This window comes from Balaenoptera physalus (assembly GCF_965194825.1).
Source record: "Balaenoptera physalus genome assembly, chromosome: 7".
Classification (NCBI taxonomy): Eukaryota; Metazoa; Chordata; class Mammalia; order Artiodactyla; family Balaenopteridae; genus Balaenoptera; species Balaenoptera physalus.
The window spans coordinates 49,572,933-49,592,421 of record NC_138886.1 but is presented as its reverse complement, the minus strand read 5'-3'; the positions used below and the strand labels follow the sequence as shown (position 1 = coordinate 49,592,421).

General features: G+C 37.4%; 1 protein-coding gene across 1 annotated transcript in view; it reads left to right on the top strand.

Annotated features, from left to right (window-relative positions):
* Positions 1 to 16,440, top strand: part of CFAP95 (cilia and flagella associated protein 95) — a 93,000-nt gene extending 76,560 nt beyond the window's left edge. Inside the window, 2 exon segments of the mRNA XM_082471151.1 lie at positions 16,162 to 16,276; positions 16,279 to 16,440. Coding sequence (XP_082327277.1) covers positions 16,162 to 16,276; positions 16,279 to 16,352 — 189 coding nt within the window. The 3' untranslated portion in view covers positions 16,353 to 16,440.
* The last annotated feature ends 3,049 nt before the right edge of the window (positions 16,441 to 19,489 follow it).

Genomic DNA, 19,489 nt, shown 5'->3' with positions numbered 1-19,489 from the left:
TTATTTTAATCTTTTTGGCAATATGAATTGAGATACTATTTGATCTAATAATTCTCCTAAGGATTTCCCCAAAGAAAAATAATTCATACCAGGGATAAAATTTATATCCAAAGATACTCATCACTGAATTATTTATTACAGCAAAACTTGGAAATTACCTAATGTTTTAGTATTAGGTGTAGTGCTCTAGGGATTCAGAATGAGCCTCCCCAAAATTTGTCACTCCTGCATGAAGATTTTTTTTGAGTTAAAGACATTGAGACCCTGTGTGTTCAGGATAACCTACTGTTCCTCCCTTAACTACCTAGAAGAATTTAAACTGGGAATTTTTCCCAGAAAAAAAAAAAGTTATTACAGAGATAAATTTTAGCTAAGTAACCCCATCCGTATGGTAGGGCAAATGTCTAATTGCCAAACATCTGCTTTTCTTATTGTCTTGTGAACCCTCCTTTTCTTGGAAGCTCCAGGCCCCTATCCCATTCCTTAGCTCAGGATGACATATATACCTTATTTTACCTTTCTGTCTTTGAACCTCTCATGTACGTAGGGACTCTGACCTTCTCATGTATGTGGGGTTCCTGTATGTATGAAAATAAATTTGACTTTCTCCTGTTAATCTGTCTCATGTCAGTTTAATTCTTAGACCAGTCAGAAGAACCTAGAAGTGTAAAGGAAAGTTTTTTTCCTCTCTGACAGTACTAATTAAATAGGTTATAATCACATGATGAGATATTTTATAGCCTTTAGAAAGTCCATGGATAGTTCTTACTGTCTTGATAAATCTTCTTATTTAAGGTCAAGAAAAACATTAAGATACAAAATTGTATGTGTATTTTATCCAAACTATGTAAAAGTATAGAGGAAAAAAGCCTGAAGAAACTGTCAAAATGCTAGTAAAGTTGACTAGTGAATGGTGAAATTCTAAGTGATTTTCTTCATCTTTATACTTTTCAGCATTTTCCAATGTAGTAAGCATGGTGGTTTATAATCAGAAAAACCACAAGGAAACAAATATATTACGTAAAAATGCAATTCAGGCTCATTTCCTTATATACATGGGATTTGGCTCCATCTCCAAACAAAGGGAAGTTGTAAGACATGTAATTAAAAACTCACAAAATTCAAAGGACTAGTTTCCCCAAGAGCATAAATATAAAGAATGTGCGATGTATTCTCAGGGTGCATGAATCTTTAGCTATTGTGTTATATATTCGTGCTTTTAATTTTTTCAGCATTATTTCTAGTATTTCTCATGTTGCTTGTTTCCACATTAACAGCACAGCATGCAGCATGCGCTGGCAGTTTTTGGCTTTATTTAGAGTTTTGTTCATTCACTTCTAAGTTCTTTATCAAAGGAATTGATTTTGAGGCACTGTTTTTAGCACCCCATTTAATGAATGCTTGCATTATATTGTTATAGAATACAAAAAATCTTTTAAATTGTAATGACAATGAATGGTTAAGTAACAGCAGAATAGTGACTGAACTCTGACTTAGAAGTTACTGTGCACATAAACAAATGTATGATTCATAAAATACTGACAAAATAAGGAGAATATTTTTTACTTGCTAGAGACTTCACCATGTGGCCTTAGCATAAACACAGCTCACCATTCACTCAGGCTACCACCTTTGCAATTATGCAATTCCTGAAAAAATCTTAAAATATTTTGATTTGTATTATTTTAAATTTTGTGCATGAATTGAGACTTTATAAATTTTTATATTATGGTCTCTTACATTTGCTTAATTCATAATTGCATAAAGTGGGATAGCATCATAAGAAGTCTTAAGAGAATGCAAATTATCTCCCCACAGCTCTAGACATGAATGAATAAATACAGAATATTAGGAAGCTATGAAATCATTTCCAAGGAGAGAAATGAAAGAGAATTGTAAGCTACTTCTTCAGAACTTCACCTCTTAAAGCTGGGTACAGTAAGTCACCTACATACAAACAAGTTCTGTTCCAAGAGCATGTTCATAGTCCAATTTGTTAAGTCCAACAAAGTTAGCCTAGGTACCCAACTAACATAATTAGCTATATAGTACTGTACTGTAATAGGTTTATAATACTTTTCACACAAATAATACATAAAAAACAAACAAATGCAAAAAATAAAGAAAACATTTAAAATCTTACAGTACAGTACCTTGAAAAGTACAGTAGTACAGTACAACAGCTGGCATACAGGGGCTGGTATCAAGTGAACAGGCAAGAAGAGTTACTGACTGGAGGAGGGAGAGGAGGTGGGAGATGGTAGAGGTGGAGGATAGTCAGCAATAGGTGACAGAGGGCAAGATGCAGTTTCACTCATGCCTGACATTGAGGCACAGGTTCTGGTTCCTTGCTGGATTCAATTCTATCTACCCTCTTGAAAAAACGATCCAGTGATGTCTGGGTAGTAGCTCTTTTTTTCTAATCATAGATGACACGGTAGCACTGGATTGCATTCTGAATGGCTGCTGCAACCTTCATGTACTGTTCTACGTTCAGGTCCTGTGCCTCAAAACCTAACAGTACCTCCTCAAATAAAGAAAATCCCCTTGCTACTTCCTGTGTCGTGAATCTCTTCAGTTCTTCAGTTACTTCTTCTTCCTCTTGTCTCTCTTCGTCCTTTCTCTGGGCCTCCAATTTCATCAGGTCTTCATTAGTAAGCTCCTCGTGTTGCACAGCAACAGTGCTGGACAGTAAAGCACACAAAGGCACAACCACTTGTAGAGGATGCACACACGTGACAATGTACACCAGGCACGTGAACTAATTTACATGAATGGACGTGCAAACACACGTTCGTATCTTTGAAAGTTTGCAACTTGAAGGTTCGTATGTAGGGGACTCACTGTACTTATTATGACTCACCCAATTTCAATGAAAGATACCTTCTCTTAAAAGCTATCCTATCGTTCTCCCAAAGAACCAAAATAAACGAAAAGTTGCAGAGAAGTTACATCAGAAGATTGGTCTAAAGCTGGCTATTTGTAGGGTATGTGAGCCTTTGAGACAAAGGACAAGTGAGCTGAGGGTAATGGTGGAGAGTCAACTGAACACACTCAGGATTAGTAAGGAAAATAATTAGTTCAGGCACAGACTAGCAAACTCAGGAAGTTGAAGGGTCCAGGGAATTAAAAAAAGAACAAGCATGGCAGTAGTGAAGGAGTGAGAGAGCTAGAAGAATTAGAAGTAGTGAGCAAAGGGAATGTACTGGAATTTTTTGATACTTCAGATGTAGAACAATTCTGGGGAATGACAGATCCCAAGATGTGGTCATGGGAATGAGCTTCTATAATGGAGTCCAAGCCATTGACTTGAGAAGGTGAAAAAATGGTAAGCCAGAGTGTTGGCTAGATTCTAAATATGGGTGTTGGAAGTCAACCTACAATATAGCAGGATAGAAAGGTAGGGCCAAAGATTGACTCAAGTGACCAGTCCCTCAGTGGGAGCACTTTGGAGGTACATGGCTCCTCCCAGCCCTGCAGCTGCCATTTGAGTACATCTGATTGATCATTTTGTGTGAAGTACCATTTTGTTTTCCTAAATATAGCTGCCTATTGAATTATCTTTCCAGGCGTATAAGTAGCTTTAAACCAAAAAGTGTTGCATATCCTAGTTGTTTCAGAGATAAAAAGCTGAGGAAGTTTTTAATAGAATTATGTTTTAAAGCTGGCATGCATTCCAAATTGATTACAAGGAATCCAAGCAGTGTTTCATAGTAGGTAAAAAAAAGAGGCTGTATCTGTTTAAAATATTACCAACAGTGGTAGGATTGGCCTATCCTATCACTGGGGTTCTATGCCCTAGTACAGATATAGCATTGTTAAAATATTGATATTTCTGTGCTATTTGGAAATTTGCTGTGGCCTTGAGTTTCTTCCATTGAAAGAAAAAAAAATTAATATATTTTACAACTGCATTGCTATAAAGACAAATATAATCCAGGTTGGATTATATTCATTTTTTTTGGATTTAAAGGCTTATTAAAGAGATATATTTCTTAGGCTGTATCTCTCATTGGCATTTTGTAAAGATTACCTATCCTTTTTCCTTTTATACTTTTATACTGTTTTGTCTTCTTGCCTATTTATGACTATTTGTGACTATATTATGGTATTTTATGGCCATGTTATGTGACCACGTTATTGTTAAGCCTCCTGAAATTATTACCAATATACTAATGAGTGTTATTACACAAAACTAAATCATACAATACTCATTTTTTTCTGAGAAGTACTTTTGGACTTTTGTACCCTATTTTAAGCAAAATTTTCTGCATAATAGCTGCCATTGTTTACTGCCCTAAGATGTTTATGGATATTAAATTACTGACATCATTTCCTAGCTTCAGTATGAGTTTCTATCACTTAATAGAGTTGGTTTTTCAAAATGGCATTTGCATTTTTTATTATGGTAAAATATACATAATATAAAATTTACCATTTAACCCTTTTTTAGTGTACAATTTAGTGGCACCAAGTACATTCACATTATTGTTATATTCATTTGGAAAATTCTGATTTATAAAAAATGAAAACATTTTTGTGGGCCCTTTAAAATACTATGGGCCATAGACACTGGGCTTTCTGTGCCTCATGGCTAGTGGGCCCAGCCTGGACCTTATGGTAGTTTCACACCTGCCTGACCAGGGGCATCTAGAACTTGCCTAATCTGACTGCCTGGTGTGTGCTAATTTATAAATACTTTGAGTATCATCCCAGACCAAGTTACACCTTGGCTAGGAGTCAGGTGAGCATCATCTAAAGCCTTTTATTGTTCTATTAGGCTCAGTCACATGAAAGAAACTCCCCAAAGGCTAGAATTGTCTTTAGTTTCCTGCTTCCTAGGAAGGGATGTCTAACAGTGGCTTTAAAAAGAAGATAAGGGAAAGAGTGACTTTCTGAAAACCACCAACAGCTGGGTCAGAAAGTGAATCTAGAACAGGTTGGTGGTTCTATAGGAAGTATCACCTGTCAACTAAATTAGCTTTCATTCCCACTTCTTTTTAAGGCCCTCTCTTTGTATCTTTGCTCCATTCTGTGTCCCCATGATCGTCCATAATTTCATTCCAGTATAGGCAGTCTTTTTCTTTGTTTCTTGTTCTTTTGTTGTTTTTGTTGTTCTGTTTTAAAAACATAATAGCACAAAAAGTTGTGCGATGTAATTCTGGCCACAGGGAATAATCATGTGTAAGCCTTGTAGTCTAGATTAAAGTGTGGTTTTGCCAAACTTTTATTCAGAAAATTAAGGCTGAACTTTAATTAGGTAATGTTTCAGAGTTAATGATGTGTCTTCATGACATTTATTTTAGTACTACTTTGCTTTGTACTGCATCTTAATATGTCTACTATTTAATTTTCTCTTTTTTGTCCTGTTAAGGTTCTGAATCACTGTCTATTAACAAAAGAATCATGGCCATTTGCTGATTATGCTTGTTTATCTTATTATGTGCTATTGACTGAGATGAAATTAGAGTTTTAGATTCTTCTGCAAAAGAGGTGCTGGTGGGGGAGTGGAAGTGGAGAAGAGAGAAGGGGGTCACATGATTGTACGTAGTATTTTTTGATGAATGTCAAGGTGTTCCAAAATGCTGCTGCTAGTTAACCAGAGAAACAGCCCTCTATTACTTGGGTTCAGAAGGAGATGGTGGCCTTCCTCCGCCTAAATTCATGCCTCCACCTAAATTCCTCCACCTAAATTCAATGTGTGTTGCACATATGTGTGCTGACCTTATATGTATACATATAGGCATGATTTTGTAGTTTATAGGAAAACAATTCTGAATCCGAGTCTCATGGCATTCTGCCAGCACTAAGGGACCGCACTTCCTAGGCCCCAGCTTCAACCTTAGGATCTGCTGGCAGCTACTCATATAGCTACACAGGGCTTCCCCAGAGATAGACAGATACATAGATAAGATAGGTAGATAGTCTATCATATCTCTCTATGCTCTCTTTCTCTCTATCTGTCTCCTGTTGGTTCTGATTCTCTGGAGAACTCTCACTGATACAGACAGAAAGATCTTTATGAGTTCTCTGGCTCTCAAATTCTATGATTTGATTTGATTTGATTCTCATTGATCCTTTCTCATCCTAATAGTTATTTATGACCAAGTAATCTTTTTGAATAAGTACCTTGGCAGACATTTAATTCAAGTCTACTTGAAAGTTAAAAAATAAATATTTTAACTCCTGCTCACCTCATGTATCACCAACAGCTGAGAAATTTTGGGTTTTGATTCTCAGGAAACTCAGATCCCCAAGTATTTTTTAGCATTGTGTCCTTTTAGTGGAAAGAACCCTGTTTCCTCTGATAGTATACCTTCATCTTATATTGCTTTCTGAAGTTAAGTAACCATGACCTCCTTTTGTTTCTGGGTCAAGTCATAAAAGCTCAGTTCTACTTCAGGGAACTTGGGATTCTGGGAGATTTTATTTTCCTCCTTTTGATTATCTTTAAATTTCTACAGTGAGCATATTTGACTTCTGTAAAGAAGAAAAAAAAAGAATTGAAAATCAAGAACCCTGGGCCTCAAATTTATATCTAACCATACCACTATAAATATAAAACAGTGGCAAGTGTCCTCATAGAATGTAGACTGAGGAATAAGAAAGATGATGTTTATTTTTTATATTAAAATGATAGGAACAATCAAAATTTGTGCATAAGAAAGAAAAACTTGTCAATAACTAAGGTTTAATAGTGTGTTGCTTAGTTTTTGATGCTGGCCATTAATAAAGTTTGAATGATATTTGTCTTTAAAAGTCAGCTTAGGGGCTTCCCTGGTGGTGCAGTGGTTTAGAATCCGCCTGCCAATGCAGGGGACACGGGTTCGAGCCCTGGTCTGGGCAGATCCCACATGCCATGGAGCAACTAAGCCCGTGCGCCACAACTACTGAGTCTGCGCTCTAGAGCCCACGTGCCACGACTGAGCCCGCACACCACAACTACTGAAGCCCACACACCGTGCTTTGCAATAAGAGAAGCCACTGCAATGAGAAGCCTGTGCACTGCTATGAAGACCCAATGCAGCCAAAAATAAAAAAATAAATAAAATAAATAAATTTATATATTAAAAAAAGAACCAGGGTTCCTCAGAGACCCACTAAACCACTTCTTTGGGTTTTCATTTACATACATGTAAAAATATGTATGTTTAAAAAAAAAAAAGTCAGCTTATTTTGTGATGTGATTGTTCATGTAGATCTCCATATTTTTCTTTGTGATGACCAGACTCATTAATGATATAGATGTTTATACTTATATTCACAGCCTACACTTCCTTGCATTTCCCATAACTATTTTTCTTTAGTTGAATACCTGTGTTTCTTACAAATGCTTCTTCTTTGCAAAATTTTATCAAATAAAAAGAGATAGTAAAGGTTTCTTAAATAGGTAACAGTAATATATCCAACTAATTACATGTTCTTTATAGCTGCATTTGCCAATTACTCTTACCTGTAATTCAATCACTGGGAGAAAAAATATCCCATAGGAATGAAATCATTTTAAAAGTAGTGAAGGGACGGAACAACTAAGCCAGTGGGCCACAACTACTGAGTCTGCACGCCACAACTACTGAAGCCGGTGTGTCTTGAGCCCGTGCGCCATTTATTTTTTGGAGAATAAAACCACTTCTGAGTGATTAAAATTTAGGCCAGCTAGTCAAAATGCTTTATCACCTGTTCTTCTAAAACACTGGTCAATGGAACAAGTTTTACTAGGGATAACAGTGTAATTGTATTCTGGAGTTCATATGGGCAATATGGTTTATGACCTTGATGCTGGATCACGACATTTCAACGGTATAACTGCTATTAATTGTCTGTTTGTTCAACGATTAAAGTCTCACGTGATCTGAGTTCAAAAAAAAAAAAAAAAAAAAAAGTAGTGAAGGGAAATGAACGAAGGGATCTGTCTAAGATGCCTATCCCATGTGATCCCCAGGGTTAGTAAAGTAATTTTGGCTGTAGGGGAATTGTTCTTTTCTTCCCACATCACTCTGCATGTGTGCTTAGAAGACAACCTTACTAGGGGAAGGTGGGTCTTCAGTCAAGTGCACGTAAGTGGGAAAGAATTTTATACATAATATATACTGAAAATAATCAAACAAAACATCACAGCAATCTACTTTAATATCTATTTTCATTCCATCCAATGTGACATTCAAATAAATAAGCTTGTTGCCTCAATACCTTTTTAAGAGTAAATGGAGTATACCAAATGAGGATACTTATAGGCATGCTAGGGAAGAATGATCTTTGCTGTATGAATGCCAGGTGGCTAATAGCTATCTGTAATGGTGGACACAAGGTTAGTTTGCAGTGACTGATTTGGCCAGGAAACATAACCCATTATGTAGTTTTATGGATGAGCTATCTAGATGAAGGAATTGAGACTGTGCTTTCAAATTATCTTATAATATTAAATTAAGCAGAGTTACTGATGTTCCAGAAGGCAGGCCTAAAACTGAAAATGACCTTGAAAAATAAAACTATGAAAAATAAAAGGTCCTAAAGAAAAAGGATGAAATCAAATAAGAATAAGTGTAACCATAGAACAACCCCTTGGAAGACGGGGAAAAAATGGGTAAGGACTGGGTATATAGTTATCTAAGAAACAGCAATGTCATCTTATTCTAAAAAAAAAAAAGTTTGGGAGATATTGATGCTTAGATGCTATGGGAATGAGGGTGGGAAGGGGATAGGAATCTAAGAATTTGACACCCATCACTTAAAGATACACTGATACATTTTACTGATATAAGTGGTAAAACTGTGTTCTATTTGTCTTTCACAATGAGGGAAGGTCGACTGGGGACAAGAGGACCCTTCTGTAATATCCTAACCTGTCTTTCTATGATCTGTTAAAAAGAAGAAGGAAGAGAAAGAGAAGAAAAGGAAGAAGAAAGCTTTATTAACCTTAATGCAGATTTTCCCTACAGTGATTGTCTTGCTGGGTCTTTAGAGGTTCCTGTTTCTACAGGGCCTGTTTGCCCTCAGCATTCTTTTCTCTGACAGTTTCTTCCGTCTTCTATCAGGATGTTTCATTCAACGTCCTCAACCCTTCTCTGAAACAGCACACTCAAAGATGAAAAGAGATTGCTTCTTACTGTTGGTTGTGTTTTGTCAGGTCTTGACCTCTATGATGCTTCTTTGGAAGTGAGCAGTTGTTGGCTACCACAGCATTCTTTGCCCTCCCTTTCCTCAGAATTTATGACATTGCAACACTCTGTCCATACCTTTTCTTCTCTGTCTTTCATGGCTTCTTTATGAACCCAGCCATGAATGTCCCAAAGATTTGGGTCCTAGAACCCTGCTCTTCTCATTTTACATAATCTCAGAGAATTCATCCACTCCCATGGCTCTATAACCATCACTTTTGGGGGTAACTTATTTTTATATAATTTCAAACTTATAGGAAAGTTACAAGACTAGCAAGAGGAGCTCCCATATAATCTTTACCTAGAGTCAGCAATTGTTTACCATTTTAGAATAGGCCGGACACTTTGTGCCCCTTTACCTCTGAACAGTTCAATGTGTATTTCTTAATAACAAAGACACATAGCTATGGTAAAGTTTTCAACCTAGGGGAAAATTGATACAGTATAATTATTTAAGCCACAGTCCATATTCAAATACAATCCATGATCCCAGTAATGTTCTTTATAGCTATTTCCCCAGCCAATGATCACTGCTGTGCACAGGGCACTGACTTCTCTCCAGGCCATCTGTCCCACAACACTGCCTTTACATTTTGTACTGATGTCATCTCTAATTAAAAATGTCTGAGAAGTGACTCATCATTTCCCTCCTTAAACAAGTCCTCTCCATCGCCATGTCTTTTTTATTCTTTTTAGCAGTGTTAGAACTCTCTCAGACATCTGGGTTTGAAGCTAGGGAACATCTTTGGTTCTTTATCCACAGTTAGGCTGGTAAGTCCTCTAAATTCTTTCTGTGAAATGTCTCCTCTAGTCCAGCTCCTCTTAAGCTGTTGTGCTCTGATGCCCACGCATTCCACACTTCAGACAAATGCTTTCAGTTACCCTCATCTATCTGGAGGACTCAGAAAAAGCTTGCAGTGATTGTCCTATCTTAAGTGAACTTTGTCAGAACTCAGGGTCTGTGTGGCCCCAGAATAGTGGATCAGCCAATAATGTGTGATAATTCACAAATCTCTTTCTATACACGGTTTCTAAATACTTCTTCCCACCCCCACTAAATAAATGTTGAATAAACATTTAAATATTATGTTAGGGTGTTGAAACTATAACGACTATCTGCAACTCACATATGCAGAGGAAGTATGTCTAACTGATAACTGGCCCTCTTCCCGAGCCCATAACCAGTGGGAAAACACTAACTCTTCAATACTCTTAAAGCTTAGTCTGATTCCATAATTTAAATAGTTCCTATAGGAGATATTTAACCTTCCTTGAAAAAACTCTCACTTTCTCAGAGATCCTCTCCCATCCCCTATGTGTAGAAAAGCAGATCTGAGACTGTTATCTGTTAAAAGTCCTGCTTACAAGGTTGGCCTTTGGTTGGCATCTAGAGATAAGAATTCCTGAGTAAGAGTAGCTCACTGTGTCTAAACTGTTTGCACAAACAATGTGGTTTATGTTGAACACCTGTTTTCCTTCTGCGAGTCTGGAATTTTGCTATGTGTTAGGCAGAGGGTGCCTATGTGACCAGCCCCCAAGAAAAATCTTGGGCTTGGGGTCTCTGATGAGCTTCCCCAGTAGATAGCATTTCACAACACATGGCTGGGGGAATTAAGTGCATCTTGTGTGACTCACTGAGGTGGGGCTCTTGGTCTCAGAATTTCGCACCTGGTTTTTTCTGGACTTTAGCCCATGTGCCTTTTCCCTTTGCTGACTTTGCTTTGAATCAACTTGCTGTAATCAATCATAGCCACAAGTACAATTATATATTGAGTTTTACGAGCCCTCCTGCCAAGTCACTGAATCTAGGGGTGGTCTTAGGAATCCCAACACACCCTACTTTTCTCCCTGTGGCAGATTGTTATTTTCCCAGAATGGTTGCAACATGTGCTGGCATCGCACATGCTCTTACAGTGTGATTTTGACACTCTTCACATGGAGAGGCAGAGTCCATGTTACCCCCCCTAGAATTTGGGTGAACTGTGACTATGATGGAAGTGATGCTATGTGATTTCCGGAGTAGTTGATTAAAAGCAACGCAACTTCCCTCTGGTTCTCTTTCTGCCATCCTTATTCTCAGAACCCAGTCACCATGCTGTGAGGAACCCCATGCAGGCACAAGGAGTTGTTGTACAGCTGTTCCATCAACAGTCCTAGCTAAAGCCCCAGCAGATAGCCAGCATCAACTACCAGTTGGAATGAGAGATGTTTCCAACGCCAGCACTTAAGTCACTCTCAGCTTTCAGGTCTTCCCAGCTAAGGCCTCAGACATTGTGAAGCAATAAGATGGCTTTGCTGTACCTTTCCAAATTCCTGACCCAAAGAATCTGGAAATGACTACTGTTTTACACTGCTATGTATGGGTTGGCCAGTTATGCAGCAATAGCAACTGTATCTTTCCCTGAGATGGCATCTGGGTATATGGAAAGAGGGATGCAACTTAGCATCCTGATGCCAGAGGGGAAGAGCAGCATTTTCTGTGTGGTGGTCTCTGCCTGTTCTGGTCTCTGGGGTGATATCTCAAGTCCAGCTTGTTGCTCTTTCCCTTGCCAGCATAAGTGGCTATAGTCTGTGGCTGTTGTTAACTGTCAGTCTTTTTCTATTTCTCACTCTTTTACTCTGGGCTTGGTTGGAGCCCTCATGGCATGTTTGAAATGTTTGAGACGGCATGTTTGAGATGACTCAGCCTCATTTCCACTTCCATAGATACTGTGGACCCCACAGAAGCCTTCTGTGACTCCCATTCAGTACCTAGCTCCAATGCTCAGCTCTGCAGCTAACAGTTGAACTCCCTCTGCAGACTTACAACTACTTCAGGGTCTTGTTTATGCCACAGGATACAAACGTGGCTCAGAATTGATGATTCGCAGGGCCTCCCTCTGCCTGACCATGCTGTTCCGCCAGTTTGGGTTTGGCTGTGCCCCAGGCAAATGAAAGAACAGCCTGAGTGGTGGTCTGTTACGAGTTCTCATGAGAGATGGGGGGCCAGGAGACCCCTTATACCTTTGTGCCATTATTCTCATTTATCCAGTGCACTTCCCTCTGTCCACGTCAATGAGACTCTGTCTATGTCAATGAGACTCTGTCTGATTTAAGTCTACGGATGGGAAAATTGGGAAACGCATCGACTATTTCTGCTGTCCTGCTTTAATTTTCCCTTATTTTCGTCTTCCTACAATGCCCCAGACTTCTTCCCTATCTTCCTACTCTGTATTCCAACTCTTGTTTAAGCCTTCATGGCAAAGGATGTTTTCTCTACATGCTTGGAGAAATCTATGATCTGAGTCTTCCAGGTATGGTCATTGATATTCTAAAATCCTCAAGACTGTGAACTGGATTGCAAGGCTGTTGTCTCTCGGAAAAACCCTATTTTGCATTAGAAGGTGATATTACTTTGCTCTTTGGTTGCCATTTTTTTTCTAAAACAAATTTTGATCTCCCCTTGGGAAAATGGGTGGTTACACACACAGAAAAGGGAAAACTTCTAATAATTTTGAAATGATTACACCCTCCCTGTATACTTGGTTTGAGAGGTACACCAAATTACTCACTTGTCCAAAACTCCCACCATCTCACTTTAGCCTTGGGTATGAACTGCAGTCAATATAAAGGTCCTTTGAGGTAGGACCTTCTTGGTGAAGCTGCTTTTTTCTATGCTGTTTTGTGCCATTTGTATTAAACTTTGGAAAACATTCTTTGTTCTGCTTTCTTATAATAATTATACCCTCCTGGTTCCTGATAGTTTGTTCTTATTTTTGAAAACCTTCTTTATTCACCTATTCCATGTTTGCATCCTTCTAATTCCAGAGTATATGCTTAGGCACAAATTTACTGCTTGCCTTGACTCCTACTTTTTTATATATGCCCAGCTGCTCCCTTGTTTTTGCTCCATTTCCTTGCTCTAACTCTCAGAACCTCAGTGTTTCAATATTGCAGATTATTCCGTATATATTAGGATGCTTTTAGTAGGTTGTGCAAAAACCAACTGAAACCAGATCAGACAGTACAAGTAATTTATTTGCTCATATTTTTTTGAAAAGTCTGGCTTCAGGAAAGGATTGATACGGCAATGTCATCATACTTTTTACTGACTCTCAAACCTGCCTTTTATGGTGTTGGTTTCATGCTATACTGATTGTAGGCAGGCTGCCAACAGCAACCTGGGCTAGATGCTTCCTTACTTATGTCCAATAGTGGAAAAAGAATGTTTTTCCCCCAAACCCTTGAACAAAACCTCAGGCTTTAAGCTGTTTGGACAAACTCAAGTCACATTCCTAACACTGAACCAATCACTGTCATTGGGAGTAGAGTGAGATTATCCTTATTGTCTTAGGCAAATTAGATTCTGCCCCTAGACCTGGAGGGGGGTTAACCTACTCACACTGCATGGCTACTACACAATGCGAAATGGGAGAAGTGGATTCAGGGTGAGCTGGTGTCACCTCTTAAAGTTTGCATGAGATGAGCATGCTCACGTCTTCCCAACTCAGTGTTCACTACTGACATCACTTGGTAGCTTGAAGTCAACCATGGCAGGAGTATTTATACCACAGAAATTGTCGAATATTACAAATCAGTTGTGTGGGTTTTTTTTTTTTTGGTGAGGGGAGCTGGTTTACCAATACATCTCTGATAATGGGAGGCAGTCAGTTTTATGTGTTAACAGGCAACAAACATTCTCTTAATTAGTTTTCCTAACTTCAGAATTGCACACCCCTACTTACCACTTTTTAAAAATAATGGCTTTCCTGAGATTTAATTCACCTGCCATAAAATTCACCATTTTAAAACATACAATTCAGTGATTTTTAGTGTATCTCCAGTGTCATACCATCATCACCACAGTCAATTTCAGTATATTTTCATCACCCCCAAAAGAAACCCCATACCCACTGTAGTAGTTAGGTTTCTCTACAGAAACAAAACCAAAGCTGAAAACCCCGAAAAGCCAGTGACGTAATTCACTTCGAGTTTGAAGGCTTGAGAACCAGGAGTACCAAGGAGCAGGATAAGATTAATGTCTCAGCTTGAGCAATCAAGCAGGAAGGGGCCAATTCTTACTTTCTCTGCCTTTCTCTTCTATTCAGGCCCTCAACAGATTGGATGATGCCCACCCACATTGGGGAAGGCAAACTACTGAGTCCATCAGTTTAAATGCTAATTTCATCTGGAAACACTTTCACAGACACAACCCACAAATAATGTTTAGCCACATATCTTGGTGCCTCGTGATCCAGTCACACCCATTAATAGTCAATCCTCATTCCTTCCCATCCAACTATCCCCTGGCAAAGCTACTTTCTGTCTCTGTGGACTTGCCTATTTTGGACATTTCATATAAGGAATCATACAATATGTCTTTTGGCTTAGTTTCTTTCACCTCGCATAATGTTTTCAAGGTTCATCTATGCTATACAACTATCAGTATTTTATTCCTTTTATTGCCAAATAATATTTCATTGTGTGAATAGACCACATTTTGTTTATACATCCATCAGTTAATGACACGTGAGTTGTTGAGATCCAGTTCTAATCATAGTTCTGGAGTCCGGTCCTTTTCACCTTCAGTCTTTAGTACCTCCTGTGGCTGGAATACTTTTCCTAAAACATCACATTTATTCTTGTCACTCATCACATCAAAATATATTGTCCACTCTGTCTGGGAGATGCTAAAGGAAGGCGTTGACCTTGCATGTGAAGCTGTCCTCAGTTCCACTGCAACTGGGGTAGAAATCAGCAGATCCTGCCGCCTACTTAGAGGGCAGTTTGGCAAGCGATGCTCTAATCTCATTTAAAGGGCCTCTAGCTGACCAAAAACAAACAAACAAACCCCAAAGAAATAGACCCACAACAACACAAAGCAAAAGCCCAAACCTATATAGAAAGTGACATGGATATTATGTAGCTTTTGGATTTTATTGTTTATATATTTTATCTCTTAAATATTAAGAATTTCATGAGGGTGCTGGTGGGATAATGTGTCTTACAGGCAGATAGCTTGAAGCCCTGGCTGAATCAGTAGCATTCTTTAGATTCTCTCCTGAGATTTTAAGCAAATGGTCTTATATGTGAAATGGGAGTAATAATTCTTACTTCAGAGCCTGTTGTGGATTAAAAGTTATAAATACTCAACTACCGTGTTCAACCCATAATAGGCACTCAGTAAATAAATAGACACTATAATGATTATTATATGGTTAGAATTTTCACTTATTTTCAATAAAGCCAATCTAAGATTAGAACTATTTTGGTGTTCTTTCATTGTTTTATAGTTTTGGTGATTTAATTTCAATATTGTCCTAGTGCTTTAAAATTAGTACCAATTTGAAGCAGAAATTAGATAATCAGTGCAAGGGCTTTATGTTTCTTGTCTACCATTACCCTTGATGTAATCTGAGAGAATCAATATTTCCTTTGGGAAATGGTCAATGATAGTGTCTTATTTTATTACTATAGAAGCTTTTATGAAGTGCTCTAAGGATAAATACCTTAAATATTATACTGGGTTATACTGATGTAAATTTCTCATAGGAATGACTCTTCCAGCTTGGCATTTACTGGCAAGTATGAGTTGATAGCAACTATTAAAAATATAACCCACGATATTATTCTTTGGAATGATTATAACATATTAGTAAAAAAGATATTGAATGGTAGTTAAATTGTAATTGTTTTTGTCTTTCTGCAGATGGTCATACAATTTAAATGGTTCTTTATGCTGTATATTTATGGTTTAGAAAAATTTACATATATGATAATTTATAATTTTAATTTTATAAATAAAACAGCCATGAACTAGATTCTTCTTTCAGAATTAGAAGTACTTATAAATGCAATAGCCAAATACAAGAGGTGTTAGTAATTTGAGAGAATAAATTAATCAATTGTTTGAAAATTAACCTTTCATCATAATACAACTAACACATTAAAGATCAACTTTTGGAAATCACTCCTTTTTACATATTTCAGTCATTTAATATTATCTTTCTCCCTCCTCCCATAGGGTTATCCTTGTCAAGATGATGATTATTCAGTTGTCCACAGAAAATGCCATTCTCAGTTCACAGATCTAAATGGTTCCAAAAGATTTGGCATCAACACCTGGCATGATGAGAGTGGGACTATGCCAATTCATATGTAAAACGAGAACTCTACCCATTAACCAGTGGCCCTGTTGTTCCCTTTTTAAAATAATGTACGGAATCAGATTCTATAACTAATGAAAGGTAATGGATGTAGCAGTTGATGATTTTCTATCCTAAAAAATGCAGTGGAAATATTATGATAATAGATTCCTTTAACACAAAATCTTATACTCTAGAACAGTGTGTATATCTTTCTTTTCATAAGCTACTCTGGTATTTTCCAAAGTTTAGTATGTTTTTCACTGAAGGTATATAACCCAATTCTAGATGGTACTCAGAGGAATTTTATTTTATGTTACTTTATTTTGTTTTATTTTATTGACTGTGGATTTATTTTAAATTTTATTAGGAAAAAATGCATAAAGTTAACACAATCAAGCTCATGATTGCTTACAGTGTGTCTGATTTTAAAAAAAGAGATAACTTAAATTCCACTTTTGAGTGAATAAAAATTTAGGTGGTACTCAAATTCTACATGAAACTCAAATGGCTGAAGTTTGAGCAACACGGGCCCTATAATAATGTTGAGTGCGTGTGTGTGTGTGTGTGTGTGTGTGTGTGTGGGTGTGTGTGTGTGTTTATTGGGGAGGAGTGTGTCTGTTTATAGACTTTAACATATCTATGGTGGCTAGCTGCTCTGTGGATTATCATTCTGCATGGTGTTTTTCCTTATACAATATAACACTTTTTATTGTATGAAGTAGCAGAGATGCAGACAGAATCTTAGTGAAACTTTAGGGGTTTAATGGAAAATCCAGTCATCTAGTGTTAAATGTAGAATAAATCTTAGCAGTTGTTTTGACTCGCACTCCCGTTTTCCAGATGAGCAGAGACTCACAGAGGTTCAAGTAGCTTGCCCAGGGTCACATAAATAGATTCTAGTTGATCTTTGAGGTACATTTGAACTTTTGTTTTTTTCTGAGGATGGGTTTATTTATTTGGTTGGCCTAGGTTAAATTTACTCTCATTGTTTTTCTTTAAAAAAGAAATTCATGAAATAGTATTTCATGATAAATGCTAATTTGATTAGCAAAATATGGGGAAAGCTATAAGCCTTGTGAGTAGAGAAATGATAGTAAATAAAGAGAATGTGGATATGCCAAGGAAGCATTCACCAGCAGAGTTTTACTATAATTTCTAGCTGCTTTAAAGTGTGTCTGTACATGTATAAATATGTATATTATATATAAATACGTAATGTTAGTTCTTTTTTTTTAATTAATTAATTTTTTAACATCTTTATTAGAGTATAATTGCTTCACAATGGTGCGTTAGTTTGTTAATTCTTTATATATTACCTATTCTAGGGGATACCTACCTAGGATTACCTTTCTTTCCACAGACTACAAATTCAAGTTTAATCACTCCGAACATTCATTAACATATCTTGGGTGGACAGATGTTTGAAGTATGCAAATCTGTATGTCAAGCTACTCATCATTTGATTTTTTTTTTCCTTTTGGAAGGAGGAAAAGTCTTAATGGCCATATCATTACCTTTGAACAATGCCTTTTACTTGGAAAAAAATTCACCTACTTTATCAGGAATTCTATATTGTCACAATGATTAACATTGCATTTTACATAAATGACCTGGCCTGCCATGAGGGATCAATTTAGAAATCAGTTTTTGTTTGGTTAGAAGGAGAATGAAATAAGAGGGATTTTATTTAAACTAGTAGAATAAAATGATGCATTGAAAAAAATAGAGATTACCTAGATCTTTCAGGTATAATTATTTTGTGTTGATTTAGGTTTCTTTAGATAACTTCTTTAATGGTTCACCTCACCAGTATCAAAGAACATTTCAAACAATAAAAAGTGGAACTCAGATATGATCATTGGAGAATGTCTTCCTTAGGAAATGACCACACTGACTTCTGATGGTTCCACATGTATACTTCATAGGATTCCACCTGAGACACCAAAATAACACTGTGTCTTGTGTGTTTATACAGTTAGCATTCATATTTGGTCAGTATTTTTCTTTTGGCCTTTATGTGTTATTATGTCAGAACTGTTGGTGTGAGCTCACTATGGCAGAATGCAGACTGCTGCTGGGAGAATGGGTAATTGGTTGGGCAAATCCCAAGTAGATGTATGGCAATGGTGGTCCTTGATTAAATTTGGCCTACAGATAAGTTTTATTTAGTCTTCAGAGTGTTTTTTTCATTAATCTTAAAAAATTGAGCCAAATTTTTTAGACTAGGACATTTTACTTTAAAATTTGAATTTTTATGTCCTTGGCACATTTGCAGATCTGGAAGCACTGGTCTGATTTTGATACAGCAACAATCAGTAGGGATATGATAGAAGACCCTCTTTGGATGGGGTTGAGTTCATCATTTTGCTGTAATTCTCACCTGGTGTACTTATTAATGGAGGCATTGTTACCTTTTACCTAAGGAGAGGTCAGACAAATATGAAATAACAAGTTGTAGAGGGAAGGGGGTGGTAGAAAAATGGCAAAATTGGCAGCTTCTTGGTGACTGAGATTAGGATGATAAAGGCAGAAGCCACATCCTAATAGTAGAGACAGCAAATCTGGTTAAGTTCAAGTAGGCATCAAGATCCCGGAGTATATGACGTAGAAAATAGAGATGGAGAGTGGGTCAAGCGCTTTACCTTAGAAATATAATCTCAGATCCACTGGTTTATACTGGGAGTACATTTGTGCTGAGGCAGGAAGTGAGGGTACCAGACCCAACCCCTAGAATATGGAGCTGGCAGATGAAGACAAGAAGCAGGGCCCAGCCAGCTCACTGGTTTATTTACAGAGGAAAATCACCCCCTGGATTCCCCCTGGGCTCCTTTTTCTAGAGGTACAGAAAAACTCCAGATTCACCAAGACTCTAGGCAGAAATAGTAACGTCCTTCCTATGGGACATAGAGTAGAGGTGGCAGGCTGGTAGAGACCACAGAAGTGCCTGGCACTGCCACCATCAAGAATAGAGCAGCAGATTCTTTCTCAAAGCTATGTTGACCAAAAGCTAACTTTAGAGTCAGCAGCAGTGCAGTTTGCCAGTAGCTGAAAGCCCACTCCAAATAGCTATGGTAGGGCAAGCATGAGGCAAATATTGTAAATCAAAGTGGAAAACCCAAACAAAATCTCACACAGTAAATCAGTGTCCCAAATATTAATATCATAAGCTTTATAAAAATATTTAACAGCTTTATTGAGATATGA